The sequence below is a fragment of the Myotis nattereri genome (genome assembly GCF_964212035.1).
Source record: "Myotis nattereri genome assembly, chromosome: 3".
Classification (NCBI taxonomy): Eukaryota; Metazoa; Chordata; class Mammalia; order Chiroptera; family Vespertilionidae; genus Myotis; species Myotis nattereri.
The window spans coordinates 28,722,712-28,749,118 of NC_138077.1; the positions used below are offsets into that span (position 1 = coordinate 28,722,712).

General features: G+C 37.8%; 1 protein-coding gene across 1 annotated transcript in view; it reads right to left on the minus strand.

The window, feature by feature from the left end:
• Positions 1-15,576, minus strand: part of ZBBX (zinc finger B-box domain containing) — a 107,270-nt gene extending 91,694 nt beyond the window's left edge. Inside the window, exons 1-4 of the mRNA XM_081087655.1 lie at positions 15,524-15,576; positions 7,992-8,108; positions 5,477-5,590; positions 3,755-3,845 (exon numbers count right to left, since the gene is read on the minus strand). Of these exons, the coding sequence (XP_080943781.1) occupies positions 3,755-3,845; positions 5,477-5,590; positions 7,992-8,059 (273 nt within the window). The 5' untranslated portion in view covers positions 8,060-8,108; positions 15,524-15,576. The remainder of the gene's footprint in view (positions 1-3,754; positions 3,846-5,476; positions 5,591-7,991; positions 8,109-15,523) is intronic.
• Positions 15,577-26,407: the final 10,831 nt, after the last annotated feature.

Sequence of the window (26,407 nt, forward strand, 5' to 3'; positions counted from 1 at the left end):
GGGAGCATCAGCCCGTGGACTGAAGGGTCAAGGGTTTGATTCTGGTCAAGCCCCAGTTGGGGCGGGAAGGAACCAATTAGTGTGTCTCTCTCACATCAATGTTTCCCTCTCTCTCTGTCTTTCCCCCTCCTTTCCACTCTCTCTAAAAATCAATGGAAAAAATATCCTAAATCAAATAAAAACTCTAAATCTCTGAAATTTGTTAAAAGGGTTGAACTTAAATGTTCTCACCAAAAAGAAAAAGAGAGAGAGAGAAATACGTGAGGTGATAGATTATTAATTAATTCAGCATGGCGGGGGAGTACTTTTACAACATATATGTATATTGAATAATCATATTGTACACTTTAAATATGTTACAATTTTGTCATTATACTTCAATAAAGCTGGGGGAAAGGAAGGAAGGAGGAGAGAGAGGGAGAGAAGAAGTTCTAAATCAATATCCCAGAACTCTTTTTCTAACTTTTTTCTTTATTCTATCTCCTAAGGCTGCAATATCAATTATATATTTGATTTCTTCCTTTCCTTTCTCACGGCTTTTTTAGTTCCATATATCCTTTGTAATTCTTCTGCTACATTTTAAGTTAGACTCTTCTCATCAGAATCTCTAGATTCTTTTAAAGATCTCTCTGCCTCTATAACCATTGGCCTCCAAAGTAGCATGGATGCACATCTGAGGGAGCTCAGGAATAGAGCAGAGAAAACCAAAGAAAGATCTATTTATGTTCATATTATCCTTGATTAATATCCATATTGTACTTTATAATACACATGATATATTAATATACAAGTATATATATGTGTATATATACATATATGAACATATATACATATATGTAATTGAATTCTATTTATAAATAAAGAGTTCATGGGCACAAAGCTGTGCTCAAAATATATTCTTTATTAATGTAATGCATGATCAAAACAGTTTGGATATCATTTGCTCTATATTTATAAACTTAAAATGCACTGGATATCTGAATAAAATGAACCATCATAAAGCATCACCTTAATCTTGCTATCCTCCTGCTCCAAAGCTGTAAGGGAATTCCATTCATCCAATGAAAAAAATCAAGAAGCCTGAGTCTGTTATTTAAGGCTTTCCCTCCTGTCCTAGCTCACCTGATAGACTCACCTTCTACAGCACCCAACCCCCCAAGCTTTCATCCTTCAACTCAATTATGAAGATTATGGGGACTAGCATTATGATTTATTCATCACTGTTTTCTTACAAACACATCTAGTAGACTTTCAAATATTTGCAGAACTAAACTATTATTTCTCAAGCACAGATGGCTATACACTAAATAGTTACGGCAAAAATTACATACTGATGTTTTCTATAAATATTTGATATGTCATTGTCTTCCACATTAGATGAGGATCTCCTGGAGAACAAGGATAATTCACGACATGACAAAGAAGGCACTTAATAAATACTAAAGAATAGCCTGGCTAGTGTGACTCAGTGGTTGAGCATTGACCTATGAACCAGGAGGTAACAGTTCGATTCCTGGTCAGGGCACATGCCTGGTTTTAGGCTCGATTCCAGTAGGGGGCATGCAGGAGGCAACCAATCAATGAATCTCTCTCATCGTTGATGTTTCTATCTCTTTCCTCCTCTCCCTTCCTCTCTGAAATCAATAAAATATATTTTAAGAATAAAAATAAATACTAAAGAATGAATTAGATAAGAATCACAGAGTCAGCATTTTTAATACATTATATTTGCAATAGCATCCAAAACATGGAATACTATATCTCAGAAAGATAATAAAAAATGGAAGGTGGGTTATCAACTTTTAATCCAAAAATTAAAGAAACATATTTCAGAAATATAAAATGCTTTTTCAAAGCCAAAAAGTTTAGAAGCACCAAGCAACATGTTTGTAGATGCCAACAGCCCAATGAAAGTTTAATAACAAGTATATCAAAATAAAAGCTATATAAGTTAAAACTCACAAAGTCGTGGATCTTATACTAAAGAATACAGAAGCAAAACAGTTTTCTTTATAGAAAGGCACTCATCTGGCTTTAATCATACATATAATACAATGTTATTTTATAATACACTAGAGGCCTGGTGCATGAAATCCATGAGCAGGTACGGTCCCTAGCCCTGGCCTGCGATCAAGGCCATCTTCCCTGGCTGCTGGCAGCCAGCCTGCCACCCGCCACCACCCACCTCTGGTTCCACATTCATCATCTTGTACCTGAGGTGGGCCCGGCCCAGGATATACTTCGAGCCTGTGTAGGAGGCTGTGATCCCCCCAGGGGAGACCTGTTCACAGGAGGTGCTTTACTGTGGAATTTCTTTCATGGTAAGGGATGGGGTGTGGGCCCAATGCCCGAGAGAGTTCCAGGGGGCCAGTGGCGCTATTATGGTCATTCTGGTCACACCTGAACATTCACTGTGTTTAATCGCTGGAGGATTCTACTTGCAGGGTCCTGGGGCACGACAACCCATCTCACAAAAAGGTGTCATTAGCCCTGACTGGTTTGGCTCAGTGGATAGAGCGTCAGCCTGCGGACTGAATGGTCCCAGGTTCGATTCCGGCCAAGGGCATGTACCTTGGTTGTGGGCACATCCCCAGTGGGAGGTGTGCAGGAGGCAGCTGATGGATGTTTCTCTCTCATCAATGTTTCTAACTCTCTATCCCTCTCCCTTCCTCTCTGTAAAAAATCAATAAAATGTATTTTAAAAAGAAAAAGGTGTCATTAGATTTCAGGTTGCATCACCACTGAGGAGGGTAAGATCAGGTGCTTTAAGCAGAGAACACGGAATTCTGAACAGGGTTAGAATTCAGCAGCATCAGGAGACAGGTTCCTCAACAACCCACCTAACCAACGCCTGCTACCTTGCTAAAGGCTTCTCCCTCCGCTTCAGAGAGCATGTGGGGAGGAGTGAGGAGCAACTGTCTGCAGCTGTGGGCAAACCTGTGTCTCGACTGCAGGAAAGAATACCAGCTGGCCAGAGAAAGAATGCCAGCTGGCCGTGGGGAGGGACCAAGAGGTTGGCCATTCCCGACAGCTTGCTGGTCCCGCCCCCATGCCGCCACCCTCTCCCGGGCGATTGGAGCCTGCCAGCCAGGGGAAGGGACTGAGGTTGGCCAGCAGGCCCAGATAGGACAATTAGGGCCTGCAGGCTGGGGGGCAGCTCCTGCGTTGAGCGTCTGCCCCCTGGGGGTCAGTGTGCATCATAGCGACTGGTCATTCCACTGTTCAGTAGATTTGCATATTACCTTTTTATCATATAGGATAGTAAAGATCAAGTAATTCTATAGCTGGGAAACCTGTAAGTAGTTTTCCCTTGGGTATCTTCACATATACAATCAACAGGATATGGGTAATAATTATTATTTAAGCAGAACATCAACATATTAAGCAAATGTGATATAATGAAAAGGCAGAAAAAAATCTGTCCCTTTGTTACATCAAATAACCTGCATATAGGACCACATAGTTCTATTTCACATACTTGAAACCAGAACTGAACTGAATGAGAAAAATTAATTTAAAAAAATTCAACTTAAAGTGACTTTCTAAAAATCAACTTGCAGATGGAAAACAAAAACATATCTGAATATGAAAGTTCTATATAACCTATAAAAAATTAATCAAAATCCAATAACATGCAGTTGTTAAAACAAGAACAGTAAGTTCTCAAGTATGGAGAGGAATGCAAGACCCGAAAACATAATTTATATATATTATTGCTTAGCAAACTGCTGAGAATCAAATAGTATTTTCTTACCTTAATAACATTTCTTTTATTTTGTGACAGTATATGTGACTGATTACCCAATTTTCCCACTTTTCCAGATTTCCAGTGATAGTCACTTGACCTTCAATACATATAAACAGAAAATAAAATGTAATAACTAAACACATTTCTCCTTTTAACGAAAACAAATATATTTTTCCTATTTCAGGAAATGGAAATTCAGTTTTTAGCATGTAACAGACCACCACAAAATGAAAATGAAATATCAATAATGCCACAGCATCCTCGGTAATTCTGAAATATAGCTCTACCAGATTTGGAACTTTTGAGATAAAATGAATAAAAGTGAAATGTCCAGAGAGGTGAAGTATTCCATTTTTTGGGGACATTATAATGACTATAGATAGCTTGACTGATTTATAGGAAATTTTACAGATTGTCACGCAATTTTAAAAGCTAAGGGTTCACACATGTAAAGAGGAAAAGGAAGTAAAACAATAATAAAAAATATTCAGCAGATCTACTAAGTGATTAATTCCTTATTAAAACTTAAAATGAGCTCCCACAGTGAAAGGTAACAGAGAGTACAAAGAAGGCAAACTGTTTGCTCTACAGTTTAGTTTTCAAAGTACCTTTGAGACTCACATTTTTTTTTAAGTCAACAGAGCAGGGAGTTCAATTCCCACTTAAAAGCTAATGAGACAAAATCTTGCGCAAGGTCACAGACAATGAATAAGAAAGCCAAGATGAGAACACGGGGCTTCTAACTTCCTAACCGGTAAGTGGCACATTCTCATTCTGGTGACAACATTTACTATCCATGTAACCTCAGTAAAGCATTCAATTCTTCTGAAAACTCAGTCAAGCTTCAGAACAATTTTAAAAATATCTAGAAAAGGTTCCTCGGCTAAATAAAACAGACTCTTGGGGGCTGATTACAGAAGCTTTCATTCACAGACACATCTGTGAACCACTGAGAAGTCCAAAGCAGTGAAGTTTCAAAAAATAAGACTGGTAATTGGATCATTAAGAGAAGAGCAGCAAGATACACAATAAGCTTTGTCAGCTGGGGTGACATACACTATTGAGATGCCTTGTTTAAACCGATGTTCTGTCATTAGAAAGGGTGTGTGCAGGTGTCATCAATATTTTTCAAAGAGATAGACATAAAGATAAATTCTACTGAAACTATAATAAACATTTGAATTTTCTTTTAATAAAATTTCAGCTAAAGCATACTGGTTTAAAATATTTCAGACATACTCGTGGTCTTGAATAATTCTTATATATGTATGTACATGTAAACACCTGCCCCCCAAAGTTTTTTAATAAGTAATAATGACTCTAAACATAAACTAGCAATCTCCTATTGATGGCAATTTTAGGGGAGCAAAGGGAAAGTTCTGTATTAATGTCCTGAAAATTCCAGACTATAAATGATTCAGAAGAAAAATAGAAGAGAAATAAGAACATGTGAGAGTAAATAAGGTCCGGAAGATACAAAAGTAATGGTGATTTCAAAAAGCAACATGTCTTATATAAGAAACACAAATAGAAAAAAAAAAAAAAAAAAAAAAAAAACAGGGGAAATTCAATATTGCAAACAAGGGAAATTCAATATTGCTTGATCATCAGAAAAAGCCAGAAATTATTCATTCAGGACAGATCTTTATTGGAATGACAAGAGTACATAAAATAGTTCTTCACATAATTCAGTTTATTCCTCTGAAATTATCTAAAAACGTCACCTACTCTCTTTCTTCTTTGTCTTTGCTCCTTGTTGATTGGAACTCTTGTAGTTTCTTTTCCATCTCATGGTTCTCCAGCTCTAACTGCACTTTCTCCATCTTCAGTTCTCGGACATTTCTGAATAAGATTTAAAGGCAGAATGTTCATTTGGGATAAAACAACAAAATCAAAGCTACGTAATTTTATATCAACTTTTTCTTTTAAGCAAAATTGTGAGTAATAAATAGTGACAAAGCATGTTAACTACTTTCTTTGTTCTTTAAAATATGGTTTCTAAAGTTAGCATTTACTTTCTATTTAAGCAGGTATTTCTGCAAATCTTAGACTTTTATGTTTCCCATTGCATTGCTAGAGGTTTTAAATCATAATTCACTTTATATATGAGCTATGCCTTTATATATGAACAAATATCTATGGTACACAATAGAAAACAAAGGAAAATTATTTTTAAATTTTATACTGTCTTTTCTCTAAGGATTCAAGTGTTTTTGAAGCACAGTGTTTAAAATAAGCACTTTTTCTATGTAAGCAGAATACATACTTTTGCTAAATCTTCAGTAAATTTCTATCTTTACGTCATATATATATATATATATATATATATATATATATATAAAATAAAAAAATTAAATATGAAAAAAAAAAAGAACAGAGCCTGCTTGGAGAAAGCACCTATTCGGGTTTTGGTAGAGGACCCATCGAAAGGTTAAATGGGAACTGAGACAAGCACCACCAATTGTTTCCTCTGAAGAAAAACAATAAGAAGATAAATTTCTAAACAAGAGCCCCCTTATAGATTTGATAATAATATCTGAAGCCCACCAAGCTTTTGACATAGCCATTTCCTTCATTTTACATTCTATTCTCTAGTCAGCATGTCATTGACTCTTCCATGGGTCTAAGAGCTCACCTCGTTGTCTATCTTTTATTACCTATGATGAGTTTAAATCTCTATTTTCTGTATTACATGAGTGGCTTACTATAATCATGTAGCATGGGCACCCACACATGTTATCACAAGAAACCAAAATAAGAATAATGAAAATCAGAAAAGAGAACTAATTTATAGAGATGGTGAGGAGTCCCAAGGAACAAGGGAGCCAAAGGTATGTCCCCAAATGAACACAATCCAGGGAGACATATAAAAAGTGACAAGAGGAAAAGGCTGTCCAGAGGGTTTAGGGAAGGTGGCAAAGATACTGAGGGAAAGGCTTGTTTTCATTATATCTGCTCTACAAGGCACAATTCAGCCCCTACTACATACCATACACTCACTAAATTAGGAATAGAATATGAGACCCAATGGAGCTTCTAGTATAGAGAGGAACACAGACAAGCATGAGTGTAATTGAGATATACTATGATGGTGAGCTCACTGGAGGTGTACAGGGAGGTGCCTGAGCATACCGAAAGGGCACATATCCAGCCCCTGGAACTGTAGATACAATTTTGTTTACTAACATCCTCTACAAGGTACCTGAGAACAGATTATGGCTTCCTACTTTTGTTTCCACCATTCCTAGAACTCTGAATAAATGTTTGTTGGATGAATGTTTATAAGTATGTACACACAGACTTGGAACATATCAATAAAATCAAATGCACATCCCCTTCTCTTTCAGCAGAATAAAGGGAAATTGGTAATACCAGCAATCGCATACCTCCCCTCCCCACCAAAAAAAAATAAAAAATGTGAATCCTTATCATGATAACGCCATAAATTTGTATCGCATTTTCTAGTTACACAATACTTTTACAGTAAAGGGAGAATTAGGAAAGCTCTGAAGACATTGAATACCATAGGACCACTGATCTGGATTAGGGAACTCAGAAACTAAAATTAAAAACCCACAGTCTGTTCCCAACCTATGCTAGCTGGCTCTTAGTGATATTGGAGAGGAAGATCTTGGTTATTTTCAGGGACTCTAGATGATCTCAAAGGCAAACAGGATACTGAACTTCTGGCATCCCTGCCATGTCATGAAATTCCCAGGATACCCAGAGCTGCTTGGCTGTGGCTGAATGCATCTACCAGGCAATCTAGGACAGAAGGTATTCTTCCTGAGAAACGTGAATTCAACATAGCATCTTTTAACCATGCAAAGTGTTCAATTAGTGAGGACTTCCTTTTTCCTGTTTAAAGGTCAATCACCCTAATAGTCTCCTTAATTTTTAGTTTCTTTCAGTTTTTCTCAGAGAAATATCTTTTTATTTTATTTTATATAAGTGTCACAAAAATAATTGTAACTTTCTGCTATAGTTTTAATAGTTAGTAAGCACAACCTTCATTTATAATGTTTCCCTTCTATTCCTGGGGCATAAATATTTTATTCCTTACTTTTTAAACTAATATCAGGCCAACTCTCTTATAGATGAACATAAAAGCTGTGAAAAAATAGAGATAAGAATTCACAAATTTAGAGTTCAACTCTAAACAGCCTTATGTAAAAATGCTTTCAGTTAAAATATACAAAAACTTTAGAATTATTTCTCCCTAAGTAAATATGTACGCACTTACTTATATTTTAGCTTCACAGAATGTCCAGGTTTTCCCCATGGAAGAACTACAAAGTCTTTGCTGTTCATGATAACTGTCTTAATATTTTCTAGAAATTATTGTTATTTGTGGAAACTTCTGAAAAGGCAACAAAGACAAAAGCATTATGTCAGCGGTAAAGAGGTTAACTTACAAATTTGAAACTACATATAACTCAGAAACTGTTAGGAGGGAAAAGCCTAAATCAAAGGTTAAACAACAAAAAAAATATTATATGTGGTAAATTATTATAATTTACATACATTTACATACCAATAAAGTTATAAATACAACATTTCTGATGGAAATAAAATTTTACCAATAATTATGTAGCAAAAGACTATGGCAATATTCAACTGAAAGTGACGAAAGCATTCATAAACACAAGTAGAGTACATATTCTGGCTCTTTCTATGTTAAGATTATAAAAATATATATCATGCATTTGTTCTCATCCAAAAATAACATCCAAGGCTAAATATAGTGAAAAGAGATACAATCCAAACTTAAAACTTCTTTTTTTTTTCATATATGGTCATGTAAGATGAGAATTAAGGTATATAATGATTACCCCAAGGCATTTTAATATTTTCATTTATCAAAGAAAATTTTAATGATGCTCTTAGCCTAAGGTCATAAATTAGCATATTTAGAAAGAATTTTCAACAAGAAATGAAACAAAATAGATTTTCTGCCTAACTCTAAGTTAACCAGAAAATTAAATTATTCAGAACACCCTATTTCCTGAGTATCCCAATTATTCATGGTCTTATAATAATTTACTCTGCAATGCTGAATTACTGAATCACATGCAAAACTATTAGATTTTTATATGAGTGAAAATTTCCAAATACTCTTTAGAAATATAAGAGGCAATGTCATAGAGTCCTTACTCTTAAGTGCTCAAACCATTTGATACTATCAGTTTATATATGTGTTCTTATATGCTCATACCCCTATAAATATTTGTTAAGGCTGTGCTATATGCAAAGTACTGGGCTGAAAGGCATTAAGGAGTCAAGGCCCAAGAATATTTATTGTTTGGGCTCAAATGGCAGAGAGTCAAATACGGTATTTAATATGTAAAAGCTATAAAACAAGGTGGAAATGATAAGGGCCATAGAACTTATATATATAATAATGGAAGTGAGAGAAAAGAGAGAATTCTAGCTGGCTAGTATTTAAAGTATAGCTATAAGTAGAAACAGGGCTTATATGTGATGATATGGATTGAATGATCATTCTACACTGTAAGAAAGTACAGCTCTTAAATGGGAACTGACTGCTTCCATGTGATTGATGTATAGGTTACATGAAGGGGGAAAAGTAGGCATAAGTTTGGAAATGTAGGCTGAGGCCCAATAATGGGTGGCTTTATATGCCAACATAAAGCTTTTGGAATTTATTCAGTAGCTTAGGAGAGTCACTGAAAGTTTTAGAGAAAAGAATAGAAAATAACACTAGAAGCTTTGCACAGACTTAAGAGTAGGCATCAGAATATGAATAACCAAATGGGAGGTTATTGTGACTTCAAAGTCTACAGAACCAATTTTAAGCAATAAAACAAAATCTTTTTTAAAAAAAGTCTACACAACCAAATGACTATTCATTGTTGTTCTTTCGGGAAACATAATTTCAATGATGCAACCATTGATCAAAACATTTTTGGAATGTCTCTTATGAAACCGTTTTCAGAATCCATCATACCCTCAAAAATACACACAAATCTATTTTGTTGTGCTTCATTTAAAATAAAAATGCCCAGCAGAAGCAACTACTTTGTTCACTCAAATCTAGTTTCAAATAACCCTACCTCCAAAAATCAAATCTACCATGAAAGGGTAGACTTCTACAACCTTGGAGGAAAGTCTGAAGGAATTTATTCTTTGAAGATAATTACAAAATGGAATTTCACAAAATAATTTTAAATTGTAAGCAGTGTAGTGAGTGGTTGCATCATAGGAGTATGTATATTTCTGCCTTTGATCAACATTTATGTAGCTGCTCCTTTGTGATCCCAGTTACTGGTACTGAAGTCACAATGGTAAATAACATGGTATCTTCCCTCAAAGAACTCATAATCAAAGAGAAAGCCACAAAAGCAATAGCAATACCATGGGACTTTCCAACAGAAGGACTTAGGAGGAACACCCAACTCAGATTCGTTTCTCAACCACCACCTCCTGTCTCTCAAAGCTAAAATCGGTGTCAAAAAGAACTAAAGCTACCACAGGAACAGAAACCTAGGATTTTGTTTGCTTTTGGGGAGGATGCATCTTTTTTGTAGGTAAAATCTCTCCTTTTTATCAAACAGAGGCTACAAAAACTACCTTTAATAAAACCTCCAGGAATAATCCTGCTTCCATATCCCTTTTTTATTATAATCAAGAAATCCAACTATTGGACCCTAGTCTACTGTTGGTAAGTTTTGCAGGAAAAGTAATACTTCATCATTATCATTATCATTAAAAAAGTAAAAGAATCCACAGTTAATGTGTCTAATTAATTAAAATAATCTACAGTGCCCTGACTTTATTTATGCATTGAGATATACAATTTTTTGTGTATGTACATATGCATAAAGCGGATCTGATACGGAAAGACTGAAATGAATGGAAGAAAAGTCAGTGAATTTCATTAACACGAGATGATTCAGATTTATATCTCTGCTGATAATGTGATTTAACCAATAAATGGCCTTATTCAGAGGGCATTTCACTTCACTGAATGCAATTAGTAAGGTTTCTTCTCAATTGAATGTTTTATCGAGTCACACACATAAGCCAATTTTCTTGTCTGAAAAAAAAAAGAAAGACTGTAATTGTGAGTCATTCTGTTCTGCATGTTTCCTTTCGTAAAACCAACAGAGAATCAGTCACCTTCGTTGGGACAGCAAGGATATAACAATGTCATCAAGAAGAATAGCAAAGCACAAAACTTCAGTTGCCTAATCAGGGGAATACAGATAAAATCCCTGTGATGCAAACCTCCGCCTGTCCTCTGGTCACTCATTTTTTGTCTTATCATTTCTCCCAAAAAGTTTAGTAGTTATTTGGAACATTTTCTAGTAACCTGATTCATTAGTCTGCATCATTTTTCTGTCCCCAACCTTGTTCTTGCCCACACATTTACAAACAATATGACCCCAAATTGTCCATGATGGTTTGATGATCCTTCTACCTAGTTCTCATTCTGAATGCAACCCAAGCACCAAGGTGTGCTGCCACCAGATGGAAACAAGGAAATTAGGATGAGCTATACATCTAAAAACTCAGAGCATTCATCAAGAGTTGCCCAAGTGGTCCAACAGGCATGCCTCAGTGGTTGAGAACAAGACCTATGAACCAGGTCATGATTTGATTCCGGTCAGGGCACACGCCCAGGTTGTGGACTGGATTCCCAGTGTGGGGCGTGCAGGAGGCAGCCAAAGATTATCTCATTGCTGCTGTTTCTATCTCTCTCCCTCCTTCTCTGAAATCAACAAAAATACATTTCACTAGGGGGGTGAGGGCATGTGCTGGGGGGTGGGAGTGGCCAGGGAGAGGTCAATAGGGGAAAAAGGAGACATATGTAATACTTTAATCAATAAAGAATAATAATAATAATAGAGTTGCCCTAGTCTCCAAGAATTTACCATCAGGACACTGGTAGAATGGGAGGTTTAGGAAAACAATGTTTTCAAGGTGGGCCATTTTGCATAACTGAAAACTTACATCAGGTTAGTTGCTTTTTCTAAAGATTCAGATAATCTTAAACCTGACAGGTTAAAAGCCAATAAATCAGGATTTTTTAACATTAGCACATATTCTAAAAGGGTCTAATAAGCAAGCTCTTTTGGATGGATTACCATGTTTAGCATGTACTTAGAAATCAGAGACCTAAGCAAGAAATGTTAAATGAAAATACATATTAAAAATAGTAGCTTTAAAACTCTTAATATTTTCTCTGATACCATTATTATATATATATATATATATATATATATATATATATATATATAAAATATTTTCTTAAAAATCTAAAGAAAAAGCTGATAATATGTCATCCCTAGCATAATAACTTGTGCTTGCTTGGACTGCTAAATGAATGCATGGCACTTCCTTCTAGCACAGGCGCTGAAAGCAAATCAGGCCTTGACTTTCACGCTGCACTCACTCCTTCCACCAACCCACCCAGCTGAATTGTGCCCCTCAATTCATTAACTGATGACGGTTTTGTGCTGTAAACTTTACCTTTTATGTTTCCCCTTAAAAAAAGTGTAGTGGATAAATTTCCTTTGTTCAAAGCCTAGTATGGCTTCACTCATTATGAAGCCATTATAAAGCTGAGCATTAAGCTTGGCTCAGGGCTTCATGTTACCCAGGTCACCCATGGTTCACATTCTATGTGCAGGCTCCCTTGAGAACAACTGAGAAAGTTTCTTTAGATAGCAAGGGGCAAGATATCATTTTAAAAATACTTTCCAACTAAAAATGAAAATATTAAAAGATACTGTATTTAAGTTCAGAAGACTTTGTGTCAGAGTGATCTCTGAGCTTTGCTTTATCCACATGATGAAAATGGTGAGGATCCCACCCCTCAGCCCCCAATTTCCAGGATATCTGTGGCCTGTAAAACAGTGAGTTCCTAAAGAATCTCCAGGGAGCTTGGGGTACAGAGGGGGGGTAACCTTAGAAAATACCTTGCAAAGGGAATGGGGGGATCACTAAAGGCTCTGCTTTACCCACAACTTCTCTGATTATATCTTTTTTACATAATGAACCTCTGGGTCAGATTTAATATAAAGAAACTCTTTTATAGCTTAAAAACATTTTGAAAGGCATGACAGTAAAGTAATATACAATTATTATTAATCCTGTATTAACTAGAAATATCTGATTATAAATAGCAATAAAAATATTAAATTTATAAACCATAACTTTCAGAAAAGAAAGCTTTCATATATAGGGTATCCCAGAAATATATATACACACGTTGAATGATTATAAAGTCAGTGTACATTAACATATAGTTCATCTTCAAAATTTAAAAGAATCTACCGAAATGATTTTTTTTTTTTTTTTGCCAACGCCTTTTTTTAAACTGATGACCGCTCTGGTCAGGCATTGCTGATAACATGAAGCAACAGAATCACAAACATCAAGAATCATTTCATTAGGTATTTGTGCCCCTCAATTCATTAACTGATGACGGTTTTGTGCTGTAAACTTTACCTTTTATGTTTCCCCTTAAAAAAAGTGTAGTGGATAAATTTCCTTTGTTCAAAGCCTAGTATGGCTTCACTCATTATTTCAAATCAGTTAAACCTGAAAAGAGTGAAAATTAAATGAGTTATCAGCTGTTAAAGTGTGTGTACTTTTTTTTTTTTTTTTTGGCGGGGACACTGTAAGTAATTATAAAGGCAGTGTTTGTACTTCGGCTGCATTTTCAAACTTCCAGTAGCATTTTAGGATCCATTTCCTTTGTTCAAAGCTTAGTCTGGCTGAAGAGAAAGAAACATCAGCTGTTAAAGTGTGTATACATGTTTGGGGGACACCCTGTATTTATATTTTATATCTCCTACTCATACTCTTACAATCCACTAATATCCTAGGTGCTCTCTGGCAAATATTTTAGGAATGGGCAAATTATGGCATCTATCCAAGATTGGTAATAAAGCCAGGAATTACAATTTTATTCCCAGTCCTACTGGCTCCTCTTACAACTCAAAATCTAAATATGGTTCTATTTACTTAAAATGATTCATTCATATCATTCAGAGTCTTGCCTTTTTCATACTCTTAATCTGCCATAAAAAGAACATTTAGAAAAAGAACTGTTTGACATCAAATATTTTACAGCAATATATTCAAACACCATTGAAAATGTATTGAGTGTCAGGTTGTTCCCATGTAATCTGGGGTCCCAAATGTTTGCCTCTAAACAGTTCCCAGTAGCCCTAGGAAAACAACAAATACCCATTTTCTCCGCTTGGAACCTACTAGTAAGATCCTCCATTACGCATCCCAATCTTCCTAACCTTTATGCTTAATTTTCCACTACTCTGCTCACCAAGTTTTATTCTATTCAATGCCCAGTTCGGAGGCCACCTCTACCATGAAGATTTCTTCCATCAAAAATGAGATTCTCACACTGTGAGGATGTCGTGTGTATTACATTCATTTGCTATTATACACTGTCTGTCATTTGTTTGCTGCTTCCCTTATATAGGTGTTGTTTCCCAAGTATCTCAGATATTTGGTCTTTGAGTCCCCAGCAATTAGTAGAAGGCTTGCATACAGTGCACTGCCAATCATAATGTGCTACATTTTAGTTTTTCTCTACTGCTTTGAATTTATTGCACAATCAACCTGATGGGAAAAAAAAATTAAATGAACACACCACCCTCTTTCCCACTTCAACAAATATTTGGGTTTTCTCCCCCAAGTATCCTACCAGACTGTGATAAGCGTTCAACAAATACACATTAAACACCTCTTCTGTGCCAGGTATCAGGTTCAACACTGTCGAACAAGGTGGACCAGACAGGTATAGAACCCAATCCTCATTAGACTTACACTCTGCTGAAGGAATTAAGAAAAATTTAAAAACAAATAAAATAATTGTGGAAAGTATTGGGTTTTGAAGGAAATAAACCAAGGACCGGGGTACTTTCAAATAATTAATTTGTGATACAACTGGCATATTTTATGGTAGATCAGGGCGGACCTCTATGTAACCTCTAAGATAAGATGCCAGAGGGAGCTGGAGTCTTCCATTTTGTTTTTGTTGTGTGTGGGGTTTTTGTTTTGTTTTGTTTTAATTTCCCATTAGCATACAGTTTGCATAATTTTATCCTGTGAAGTTTCAACTGTATATGACTTTCCTTTTTGAGACTTGCTCTCTCTGGATTTTAAATATCAGGGTATAAAGCAATACATAACTAGACCGATATATTGAGCCCCTCAAATGCTGATTTGGGGAAGGAGGGGAAAAGTTCCACAGCTTCAGATTCATCAGGAATCTGGCATCCCTCTCTGTGACCTCTACCTGGGAGGAATGAAGTGGGCGCAGGAGGCCGCCCAGGCAGAAAGAAGGCTAGGAGAGGGAAGGTGATCAGGATTTCTCAGGCACCAGGTTTTTCCTAAGGCGCCAACAACTTCAAAGAGTAAAAGAGGCTGGCACTTCAAAAGGTCCGGCCGTAGAAGGGGTACCATAGCTGAAGGCCCGGTTTCCTGCCTGGGGCTCTCCAGGGTTCAGGTCTCCATTAACATCCTGAGCTGAGAAGTCGTTTGCCTGCAGAAAAGAGGACTTTCCACTCCTGAGGGCAAGGCCTCCTCGCGCAGCCTGCGGGGCTGACACAGGGTCGGGCCCTCGGCAGGGGCCCAGCAAATACGTTCTGGCCCAGCACCACTCTCCTTCCCCGCCGTCCCACCCCGCTCCCCTCACCGCCCAGACCCGCCGCGCTCCCTCGCTCCGCAGACCCCCAGCCCCCGGCCGCCGCCTGCCCACCCACCTGCAGACCCCAGCCTTACGCGTCACAGCCGCCGGCCCAAGCTAGCCGCCCACAGCTTCCGCCTTGGTCTCCTTGGTTACCGCGTTGCCTCCGTACCCATAGCAACCGGAATGCTGGGTCCTGCCGCTGTCGGCCGGCAGAGGGAGCTAAGGAGCCATGCCGGCTGGGGACAGGGGAGGGGATCTGTGGAGAGGAAAAGGGAGAAGAGGAAGGAAAGGAGAGGGAGGGGATAAAGGGCTGGGAAACTGCAGGTCAGGAGACTTTCTGCTGGAGTGGGTAACCCTTGGCTAACCCTGAGCCTCCACCGTATTCCAAGCACTATTTTAAGAGTTTTATTTGTGATATTTAATTTACCCTCACAGCAGCCTAAGGTATAGCTAAGAAAATTAAGGCACAGAGAGTTTGAATAACAACCCACAAAGCCAGCAAAGGGCAGACCCTAGAAGAATTAATCCAAACAAGTTCAGAACTCCCACATATATGCCCTGTTCAGTTGCTTATCCACAGTCACAATAGACAGAGTCAAGACTAGAACCCAGGTCTCTTGGCAGACTCAGAACTCTCTTTTCTTTACACCAAATATATGGGAGGGGGGGATAGGTATAATGAGAGAGAGAAAGAGAGAATATAAACCCACACTTCCCAGAATCACCTGAGGTGAACTTAATTTTTGGCTTCCGAAATATGCTGTAGTTTTTCATCACTGTTTTTATATTCTGCAAGTAGGATGCATGGCTGATTCTGCAGGCAGTTGTCAAAAAATCTTTTATGCTTATCCACACCGAATCCTCCTTTATTTCTGGACTAATAATGTCTGTGGTTATGATGCTACCCTCTGCACCACTGCTTTCCACACTAATGCGCCTGCCAATACTCATTTAAGAACACAATGCTTTGCCTTGGCAGATTCAATTGTATAAGATTACAACCAGAATAGATCAGAAAGAACAATAATAGCCTGTGGTCATGACTCTGGGCTTTGAAATTAAGGCAGACCTGAGTTTGACTTCTAGTGCTGCCACAATTCACCTGCTGTGTGACCTTGAACGTGGTATAAAACCCAGTTTAATCCATAACGTTACACTTAGTCCATACATGATCTGCATGGAAGAGTAAATGGAATAATCTCCATTAAGTCTTTAAGCACTAAGCCAGGCCCATAGTGGGTACTTAATAAATGCTTAAATGTGATGTTGGTGGTATGGCTGTGGCTTTTGTTATCTTAGTGCTCAAAGTATAAATTCACCGAGTCTTTCCTTTAAATCTTATACAGTGACAAGTTTTAAATGGATATGACACTCGTAGAAGTTTCTTGTTCGGGACTGCATTTCCCTGATAGCTGTGCCCTTCAAATTACCAGGAAAGGTTTTCATCATGCTCCATCCATTCATTCATTCAACAAATTTTTATTAAGGGTCCACCATTCTAGGTTCTAAAACAGTGATGGCAAACCTTCTGAGCTCGGCGTGTCAACATTTTGAAAAACCCTAACTTAACTCTGGTGCCGTGTCACATATAGAAATTTTTTGATATTTGCAACCATAGTAAAACAAAGACTTATATTTTTGATAGTTGTTTTATATATTTAAATGCCATTTAACAAAGAAAAATCAACCAAAAAATGAGTTCACGTGTCACCTCTGACACGCATGTCATAGGTTCGCCATCACTGATCTAAAATATGGCAGTGGGGAAAAAACATAGCCCCTCCTGTTGTCAAATTTATATTTTAATGGAGGCAGAAAGTCAGTAAATAAACATATAAATATGCCAGGTGTTTTAAAGACAGAACAGAATAAAGAAACAAAATATCCTGGCCGGCGTGGCTCAGTGGTTGAGTGTTGACCTATAAGCCAGGAGATCATGGTTCAATTCCCAGTCAGGGCACTATGCCTGGGTTGCCGGCTTGATCCACAGTGTGGGCATGCAGGAGGCAGCTAATTAACGATTGATGGGAATCCTCTGAATTCGGGGGGAGAGTAAGACATGGGGTAATCAGGGCAAGGAATATTCCAGACAGGGAACAGTAAACTAACTTCATTTCTGACCTCATCAAGAGCAGAATTTTACATAAAACCTCTGATCACTTCTGTACAGCACTTTTTTTTTTTTACTGCAGAGAAGAATTGTTAAAAAGCATTTACTGGTAAAATTAAACTCATAAAAATAATCAATAAAATATTCTGGAACTTTTCAAAAACATTAAAAGAACATTATATTATATTCTGGAAAACACTTTAATTCATGCACAGCTATGCAAAACAAAGCAGGGAAAGAAAAAAAAAAAGCAACTAAGCCCATGCCACATTATGCAATAAAATGAAAAAATATGAAGTGTTTGCCTTTCAGGACCGTGATTAGGGACAACATGAAATGAAACATCTAAAAACAGAGACACCTCTAGAGAGCCAATATCCTGAAGCAGAGTGCATTTAACTGACACACCAGCGATTCTGCAAATAGTTTTCCACATCTGTACCAGGGGTACAATATTCCTGAGGGTTTTTGCAAAGTCATGCTTTATTGTGCCAAGGTGAAGACGAGATTTGAACACAAGTTTTCTGAACTAGGGATATTCCATTTAAAGACATAAAACTTATCCACAAGGAAGAAATTGAAAGCACAGACATTGAATGTAAAGGGTAGCTGCAAGGTCATGCTTAAATCTCTCTCTCTTGCGCTCTCTCTCTCTCACACATACACACACACACCCATTAAGCCAGCCAACTCACTAAGTAACCTTATTTTGTACTTGGTAGGCTGCTGCCTAGAGGACAATTGTGGCAGGCCTCAAGACTTTTTCTGGTCACTCACAGGTAATAAAAGTAGATGGATGAGAGAAATGTCCAGTCCCACATAATTGTCAAAACCTTGCAAATGATTTAGCTTTACGGTTTTCTTCCTTCCACGGTTATCAGGCCTGCTGACGACAGGCAAGCATGAAAAGGACCTGTTAGGAAAGACTTAGGGTTCTTGACTTTTTCTGACTTATTTCACTCAGCATGATATTCTCCAGATCCATCCATGTTGTCACAAACAGCAGTACAGTATCTTTTCTTATGGCCGAGTAGTATTCATATGTGTATATATGTATATATATATATTCCAAAAGTGTATATACTTTAAATAATTATAAAGGCAGTATTTATTAAAATACATTTCACTTTCAAAATTGAGCTATCAGTTGACACCCAGTATACATACCACATCCTCTTTATCCAAACATCTACTGAAGGACATTTTACTTGTTGCCATGTCTTGGCCACCGTGAGTAATGCTGCAATGAACATAGGGGTGCATATATCTTTGTGAATACAGTTTTTGGGTAGGTACTCAGAAAAGGTCATATGGTAGCTCTATTCTTAATTTTTTGAGGAACCTCCATATATGATATCACTCACATGTGAGATATAAAACAAAGCAACAAGTGAACAAACAAGGAAAACAAACAAAAATTCATAAATATGGACAATAATATGGTGGTGGTTACCATTGGGAAGGGGTTAGGAGGAGGGAAGGATAAAAGGGTTCAACTATGTGGTGAGAGAAGATTTGACTTTGGGTGGTTAACACACAGTGCAATGTACAGATGATGTATCATAGAATTGGACATTGAAACCCATACAATTTTATTAACCAATGTCACTCCAATAAATTTAATTTTAAAAAAGGCTTATGTTCCTATTCTGCATTATGCATTCTGGCTTCTGGCTTATTTATTGCCTGTATTAAGATGACAGGAAAGGATAAGGCTTAAAGCAGAGAAGTCCTATCTTGGCTGGTACTGTGCCTGATAGGTGTTTAAAGCTGTGAATGAAAGGCGGTTCTATGGAAAACAACCTCACAGGGTGATATGATCATAAATTCCTAACTGGGCAGATCTTATAGTAAACTAAAGGCCCAGCACATGAAATTCGTGCATGGGTACGGTCCCTAGGCCTGGCATCTTCCCTGGCTGCCCACAGCTGGCCCCAGTCCCCACTGCCGCCCACCTCTAGGTCACCCTCTGTGTGTGGGGCGACTGGCTGGGTGGGGGCCTTGGCCTGGCGCCGCCCGCTTCCCCCACCACCCACCCCCAGCTCCCCATTTGCCATCAGGCAATGGGAGCCTGCCAGCTGGGAAAAGGGAATGAGAGGAGGTCAGTGCACCTCATGGTGACTGGTCAAGCAGTCATTGTGGTAGTTCCTCCATTAGGGTCAATTTGCATATTACCATTTTATTATATAGGATAGTCATGCCCTAGGCATGTAACTTTTTAGTTAAAGACTCATCCTTGCCTTAAGCAAGCCCTGTTCATTGTTTCTGTGCATCTAGGTTAACACACCTTGGAAATACCCTCTTTTAGACTCCACAAGAGACCTCATGATCTTCACTATCCTGTAATCCCATCCCTGCCTTGCTTTCTTCCACCTTCCAGTTCCTCCTTAATTCAAATGCATAGAAGAAGCTGCAAACTGACATTTTAAGAAGCATTTTTTCCCAGTCTGTTAAGATCTTCATTCCAGGCATATCCTCTGTTTGAATCAATAAGTTTTTATAAAGCCTCTCTATAGGGTCAGGCATTCTTATGTCAACAAAGCTATCTATTACCTAGAGACCACCCACCCCACCCACAGTGGATCTCTTCCCTAAATCCCTTTAGATGAGATGATGTCTCCGGCATCAAGTGATCATTCTCACTTCTCTCTGCAGGGTCTCATTGGTCCTCCTGGACAGAATTTTAAAGAACCCACTTTCTCTTACATGTTTGCATGTTCCATGTGTGACATATAGGAGATTCTCTTGGGTACTTTGCCCTGCCACGCTATGGGAGTGCGGGACAGCCAACGAAGTTGCCTCTCTTTAGCTCAGAGATTGGCAACAAGCCAGCTTACCAATTGCACTTCTGATTCCCCAGAAGGGAGTCAAAAGCTAGCCCACGGTGTCCCCAATTACAGGGGACCCACTGATGTATGTCCTACCAGGCTTCAAATGACAGTCAGGGACTGTTAACTGACATTGTTCAAGGCATGAACATAAGATAAGGAGTAACTATATCACTTTTCAATGCTTACTCTAAGATTCCACTCAAAGGTTACCTTATTCTCTAGGAAAATGTGCAGTTTTGTGATGATATTTACTATTCATAAGTCTCTGAAATTTTATATGTAACTGTCCTTTAGAGAAAATAATCCCAGATCTTAGAGTTTCACTGCCCTATAGCACATTTACTAGTTTTGTATCTAACTGGAAGTCATGGACCAATATTTTTTGTACATGTCCCTATGTAGTCAGCCTATAAATGTTTTTGAACCAGCATGACCATTCTGATAGTTCCTTCCTTAATGAACTAAATGAACTCTGGAACAAGTACATTCTACATGTATAAACATCCATGTTCTTAACTACTGACATTATTTTGATGGCACCAAGCCTTACTCTTTTGAAGGGAGATGGGACACATAGTACTCCAGCAGCTTCCCAAAAGGACTCTTTTAATATCCACTTCATTTCTTGGCTCCTCAAATTCTCTTATAGGCAGAAGTTGGTGGTCAGTGCAGGATTGTATAACAAGTTCACTAGCAACTCCTTTTTACAAGCCCTGGAATGTACCCTCACTTTGAAAGAGGGCCTCTACTTCTTGCATGCCTTGGCAGGTACTGAATATAACAACCTATTACATATGTATGGGATTTTTCAAATTATCAAGGATAGTTGAGCTTTAGCGGCAACATAAAATTACAAAAAGATTTCATAAAAACCTAAATTAGTATGATATAAATATATTTAAATGTGTCTGAAGGGCTAAACTTGAAGGAAAAAGGAGAAACTTGTAGTTAGGAGGTGACAGTGTCCTTTTGTAATATTTTACAGCACTGTAATTTCTGGCTGTCATCCATGACACAGAATTCTTCAGTAAGTAAATTTCCATAACATAAGGCAATTATTACTGCTGTTTCACAAGTGTAGGAAAACCATCACAATGTATGATAAATTTCTGCTCCCTATAATGTGTAATTCTTCCTCAGCTGAAAAATAAATGTATAAGCTTATTGGATTGGTGTAGCTTCATTGAACCAGAATCCATCCAACACCTGTTCCATCACAGGCTCTGCCCTAAGATGGATACAAAGAGGAACAAAGATTGCACATCTGCCCTTGAGAAACCCATTGTCTATTGAGGGAAGAGGGGATTTACAAAAAAAAAATTAATATGAAATGTAGCAAGTACTATATATTCACAGTGTATAGGAGCATGACATGTTTGTGGCACGGTCAGAATTCTATACAGTTCAAACATGTTATATGTGACATGAAGATAAGGATGAAAAGTTATATGAAGGACAAATTTAAAGACACCCTAGTTAGACTGTTCACAATGAAAACTCCAAAATTGTCTTTAAAACAGAAAATCATCGCCTCAGTATACTTATAGCAGCATCATTTAAAGTTAATTCTGGGGGCAATATGAAAATGAACAAAAGGAGAAGGTGGAGACAAAGGAACGAGATTAAAATATGGTTATCTTGCCCTAGCTGGTTTGGCTCACTGGATATAGCATCAGCCTGGGGACTGAAGGGTCCCAGGTTCGATTCCGGTCAAGGCATGTACCTTGGTTGCGGGCACATCCCCAGTAGGAGGTGTGCAGGAGGCAGCTTATCGATGCTTCTCTCTCATCAATGTTTCTAACTCTCTACCTTCTCCCTTCCTCGCTGTGAAAAATCAATAAAACATATATTTTTTTAAAAAAATAAAAAAATATGGTTATCTTGGTCCAAGATAGAAATGATGAGTCTGGAATAAATCAAGTCAGAGGGCAAGTGAAATAGATTCAAGGGGATTTCTTAACCTCCACCAGGACTTGAAGACTGAAAAAATGTGGTTGTCAAGGAATATAGAACCATTCACAGAGAGTAGAGACAAGGAGGTGTGCCGGAGTCCATTCATTGTCTTCACTAGCTGAGTTTAGACAGAGACCCCCAAAAGCTAGTAACCTTTGAAGTCTTAGCAAAGGTCAGGATTGCGCACCACCCAGTTAATCTAGGAACCACCCAGTTAATTTAGGTAATAATAGTTGAAGCATCATCCCCACCTTAGTTCAGTTAATTCCTTAGATACTTATGTAGATCCTTGTTGATTATTGTTGATCAGATACTCTGCCTATTCCTGGAAATCATCTATTGATGAGCTAATCAGATACTTTGTCTATTCCTGGAAATTGTCTGCTGATCTGTGTGTCATTGAAACCTCCTTACCCTAAGGGCTACTCCAGATCAATAAAAGATTGGAGCGGCCTGAGCAACTGTGGAAGTCCTTTGGGACTTGTCCGCCTGGTCCCCCAATATTGCAAAATTATCTCGTGTCTTTTTCTCTCATTTGTTGTGCGGCTCCTCTTTCAGATACCGAACCCTACTCCACGCAGAACGTGGAGGGAGTGTTACTCAACAGAGGTGACCCAGAAATGAGCTCAGTTTTGAAGTTTTTACTTTTGAGACAGCAATAGGAAATGATAGAAATAAAAATATAGGCCTACTTATTGAGAAAATGATGAAGGCCAGGCATATATTAGTATATTAGGGTGTCATCAGCATATAGAGAGTAACCAAAGCTAAAGGAAGAATTGAAAATGTCCCAGGAGAATCCAAAAACTATGGAGGAGATGGTTTTGAGAGAGACATTCACCCAGAATTCCTAATGTAGACCAATATGAAACCCCTACTCGGCCTATTTTATTCAGCAGTATTTATTGCAGGATCATACCAAATGAGCTTGATGATATGAATTAATTAATTAATGTGGTCCTCAATTATTCTGTCATTCACTCATTTACAGCCAGGAAGCAGGTGCCACATGCAGTGATAAAAAATGAACTGGCATCGGTCCCTGAGAATAGTTGTTGCCAATATCCATTCAACTATGTACAATTCATGTAAACAGGTCTAGAGGTGAAGGTAGAACTCATTTGATTGGGTCTTTAGAAAGACACTTTATTCAAACATAACCCTGTGTGTGTGTGTGTGTGTGTGTTTGTTACACTCTCTAATTTAATGTGAGACTAGTATTTCTTGGCATCATCCACAAATTGATAACCAACTATAATGGTCTCTGGTAACCAGGCCCCTATATCCCTCCCTTCTCCTGGAAGCAATCTGTGTGTCTTGACAGAAATGTTTTCCTGTATGACTCAGCCCATTCATGCAATGGTTTATTGGACAGCTGTCCAAACTGGACCAGTTAGATTATCTTGCGAGAATTCAGAATTGAAACTGAGAGGTTCTTGGTTTAACAATATTCTACCATGTGGACCACAGAAAGAAATGATGAAAAGAAGAATATAAAGAAGGAAGGGAGGGAATTTTATGAAAGTTTCCATTTCTTGAGGCCTAACTACATTCTAGCCCTTGGGTTCCAGGATATACCCCTGTATACTTAAATTTGTCTTTGTTTCTTTCTTTATTTTTAAAAATATGTTTTTAATGATCTGAAAGAGAGAGAGAGAGAGAGAGAGAGAGAGAGAGAGAGAGAAATATTGATTGGCTGCTTCTAGTATACCTCGTCACTGGGGATCAGGCATGTGCTCTTACCAGGAATGGAACCTTTGATCTCTCAGTGCATGGGATGATGCTCAATCAATTAAGCCACATGGGCCAGGACTACCTTTGTTTCTTAAACTAGCATGACTTAGTTTCAGTTGTGCAGAACAAAGAATCTTGACTAAGATGGCTGCCAAAAGAATTGTAATATAAAACAACTTTCTTTATAAGGCAAGTCAAAAGTACAGATTCCCAGGGAATTCTTTTAAACAACAGCAGAACATTAGTATGCATCTGGTCACTTAACTTAATGTCCCTACATATACAAAGACAAGAACGTCATCTGTTATTCTTTTGAAGTCATCCCCCCCTCCAAAGAAAAAAAGCTAAAACCTCTTGTTAATTTTTTAATCAGTTTAATTCCTTAGTTTTAAGTTTAGCTGTACCAATTTTGCTAGTAGACAATTATTTATAATTGATGTGGCTTTAGGAAAAAGCTCATCTTAAAAAGAAAAAAAAGCTGGCACTTCAGAAAGAAAGTCATTCATTTCTGATCCTTGCCAAGTTTTAATAAGTGTGTCCTACTGTCTTCTTGAGATTTATGCACTGTTAGAGCTGTAGTTCAATTGGAAAATTTGCATTTTTCTCTTATGCACTCAAGCTGGGATGCACAAAACAAGGGTTGCAAGGTTTGTTTGACATGAAACGTCTAACAGTAATTTTCTTTCATCAACTTTATTCTCCTACAGTTCTGATCCTCAAGGGCAGATTTCTTCACCAGATTTTGTGCAGCATTTCATAATAACAGCCTTACCTTTGCAGAAGTTGCTCCCAAAACATCTGAAAAGAGCTGTCACAACTCTCTCCATTACAGAACAAACTATATTTACCATCGTTATGCCTACTGAGAGTTAACATGCTCCATCTTTACATTACTTCAGAAAACCAAGTGCATCTAAGGTAGCTAGCTTTCATGAGGGTGTGGACATTCACCAAACACTTACTGAGGACCTACTATGTCCCAGATACTTGGATAGATAATGGCTACAACCACAAACAAAATGGTTTTGTATTCTGTAATCCCTGGAAAAAACAGTCTAGATTTGGAGATGCAGACAGGAATTCAGAACAATAATTGCCGAAACGATGTGAGAATGATAAAGAAGGAGCACAGACAAAGAACACTAACTCATCCCAACAGTTGAGGCCTAAGAAAGGCTTCTCAGCATAAGTGATGCCCTCTCTAGAGTTGGCCCTGATGGTTGAGTAGGAGCTCCAGACTGGTTTGGGGGTGGGTGAAATCAGGGAGTGTTCTGCACTGGGAAAAAAAGAGCATATGCAAACTTCCCCTTAGTGAGTTAGAATATGGTAAGTTTAGAAAATATAAAAATGTCCAGCATTACTGAAACATGAAAGATGCTCAGATGCGGGAAACTGGGAAGAAAAGAACTACAACTCTGGCAAAGAGGAGACTAATTAAGAGGATATTGCTATAATGTGGTAGGTACTCGTGGCCTAGGCAAAGATAGAGGAAGCAAGATTAATGGCAAGTGAAAGGATCCAATATTTACGTTGAAAAATTCATCAATGGATGTGAAATTGATTCGATGAAAGGATGAAAGGCTGAGGAATGAAGGATGTTCCCTATCATTTAGGGGGCTGATGATAAGATATTTGCATCTACGTAGAGGAGAGATGTTGGTCTATAATTTTCTTATAATGTCTTTGTCTGGTTTTGATATGAAGGCAATGTGGCCTCACAGAATTAATTAGGAAGTATTCCCTCTGCTTCTATCTTCTGAAAGAAATTGTAGATAATTTGTACAATTTCTTCCTTAAGTTTTTGGTGGAATTCATCCTGTGGGCCTGGTGCTTTTTTTTTGAAGGTTATTAATTATTAATTAAATATATTTAATATACATAGGCCTATTTAGATAGTCTATTTCTTCTTGTGTGTTTTGGCAGATTGTGTCTTTCAAGAAATTGTTCATATCATCCAGGTTATCAGATTGCAATATGGCAGGGATGGAATTATCAGCTTGGTAATTTAAAACAACTATGACTAATATACTAAGGGCTTTAATAGATAAAATAGACATAATACAAGAACGGGATGGCAACATAAACAGGACGTAGTCATGTGACCTCACCTGACTGCAGTGGAGCCTGGAAATATAGTCTGTAGTTGGGATGCTAGGTGCCCATGTAAAACTTAGCATTTCTATTACAGATGGAAGAAAGACAAAATGGGGATGTCAAGAATTGGCTTCATGTAAAGGGTAGAAATCAAACATGGTTTCTAGATTTAGGGTGGATGTTGGTGCCATTGAGTCATTTGACAGGATACATTTGAGATGCTATACAACCAAGTGGATGGGTGAGTAAACTGT